Raw genomic sequence first — 2,015 nt, forward strand, 5'->3', positions numbered from 1 at the left:
ATAAATAATAGTACAATACATCAATATTTAAAAAAAAACATTTTATTACCGGTGTGGACTTATAGTCGTTAAAATTAGATACAATTATGTCAATAACGTTTGATGAATAATTTTTTTGTAGTAATGCTGTACTACTCAACAATTATAAAAATGTAATCATAAATACATAGCTTAATATCAACACTAATTACAATTTAATATCTAGAAAATTTAATAAATATCAAAGTAGATATTTTTTTAATTTCTTATAGCAATGAATGCAATTGAAGTTTCAGCTATAATTATATTATACTTTCGTTTGATCTTGATATTGAATATCGTATTTATATTATAATATGATGAATAACAAGGAAAACCTATGGTCAGATATCAAGTGATTGCTGGTTATTATTGAATAATAGGCTTGGTTAATATTTCTTATTTTATTTACAACATTGTTGTTTAATCATTAAAAACATTGTAAAGAAATGATTTTTTTGTCTAAGATCCAATGAGCTTGGCGCCTTTTTCTTCTAATTTTAATGACAGGGGCTGACTGTGAAACCAAGCTTCGTCCAAAATGGCCTCTGGATCGTTTTCCAAAGCCGGGTGCGCGGTATTTGGAAGAGCCACATTGTATCCTGGGAACCAATTGGGGGGCGTAGACCCCCTAAGCACAGCCGCCGATTGATAGGGCTCTCGAGTTTCCAATAACATGTCACGGGGCGCCTCTTGGTCGTCAGCCGTGGACGTTTGTTTGTCTGGAAAACTCCCGCCAAGCAATACCTGCAAATCGTCAACGTTATCTATTTCCGCCGCTTCCGCCACGGCCAGATTCAGTCTGGGAATAATAGTGTCTAGGCGTGAGCCTGTTTCCATTTCTGGATCCTTCACGTTGACGATGGTTGGAGGTGACAAAGGTACGACCATATCCTGCACATTAAATTAATTATTATTGTGAATACTCGTATGCATGGTGCGTTGAATAGTATGTGTTGATGTAAGTCGTCTTACTTCGGTCGATATTGCAGCCGTAGGACCGAGCGCTACGAGAGGAGCCTCGAGATTGCCTCTAGAAAAAAGGTGTTCGTACACTTTGATCGGATCAGTCTTCATACTTAGTCCGTTCTCGATTGATTTCATTATATACGCTAAATATTGCGGATCTACATTGTTTTCCTTAAACATTGGTAATGTCACCAGATGAGTAAATATTTAATTAAATCTACTGTAAGCTAAACAATTGTGATATAAGTTCCTTACGGGGTCCTCTCGATTTTCTTTGGACGTGGCATCGTACATGTCGATTATTTTCTTTTTTGGTCTCCGTTCATCTAGTATCGTAATACCACCCAAAAGTTCAGACAGCTCAATATCTTTGTTTTCTGCTTCGACCAACTTTTGTACGGTTTGTAAAGTTACTTTACATTTTTCAGCGGGGCATGGACACGGACAACACGGTGTGGGACGCGTGACTTTGGAGGGTTCAGCAATCGGTTTTGGTAGATTGCCGTAGCATCGACAATCGTCAATTTTATTTCCCTGAGAAATAGGCAACATCGAAAGTATGTCTTATTTATTTTTTTAATTCATTTATACTCACGGTTTCCATCTTAAGTATTTGTTTTTATTTTTTTGATAAAAATATATATAAGACCGAATGTTTTTAGATATTTATTTAAATTAGATTTCGGATTACCTATATTGGATGTAAATAATAAAAATTCTGAAGCTAATGAAAAATATAATAACAATATGTAAATAGTCTTATTTATTATTTTTTAACAATAAATGTAGATGTCAGATAAATATATTTAACTCCATTGCAACCAAATATGACAAATAATTTTCAAGCCAGTGTATAAAGGTAAATTAACTTTTTGTGTCTATTGTTAAATTTGAATACCGCGGACACTGTGCGCTGAAAATAATTAGGTAATAATATTGATAGCGGACACTTAATATGGTGGTAATAAACTAGTTAAGATTAATTACGGAAACTTTGTACGATAAAAATGATTGAATACGATGTGTTT

At 34.1% G+C, this 2,015-nt stretch overlaps 1 protein-coding gene across 1 annotated transcript; it reads right to left on the reverse strand.

Annotated features, from left to right (window-relative positions):
* Nucleotides 1–480: 480 nt before the first annotated feature.
* LOC113554800 lies at nucleotides 481–1,539 on the reverse strand. The gene is made up of 3 exons (XM_026958838.1): nucleotides 1,243–1,539; nucleotides 994–1,158; nucleotides 481–912 (listed from the first exon to the last, which is right to left on the reverse strand). Exons 1-3 carry the CDS (start codon nucleotides 1,537–1,539, stop codon nucleotides 481–483), a joined length of 894 nt encoding a protein of 297 aa, XP_026814639.1.
* Nucleotides 1,540–2,015: the final 476 nt, after the last annotated feature.

The sequence above is a fragment of the Rhopalosiphum maidis genome, chromosome 2 (genome assembly GCF_003676215.2).
Source record: "Rhopalosiphum maidis isolate BTI-1 chromosome 2, ASM367621v3, whole genome shotgun sequence".
Lineage (NCBI taxonomy): Eukaryota > Metazoa > Arthropoda > Insecta > Hemiptera > Aphididae > Rhopalosiphum > Rhopalosiphum maidis.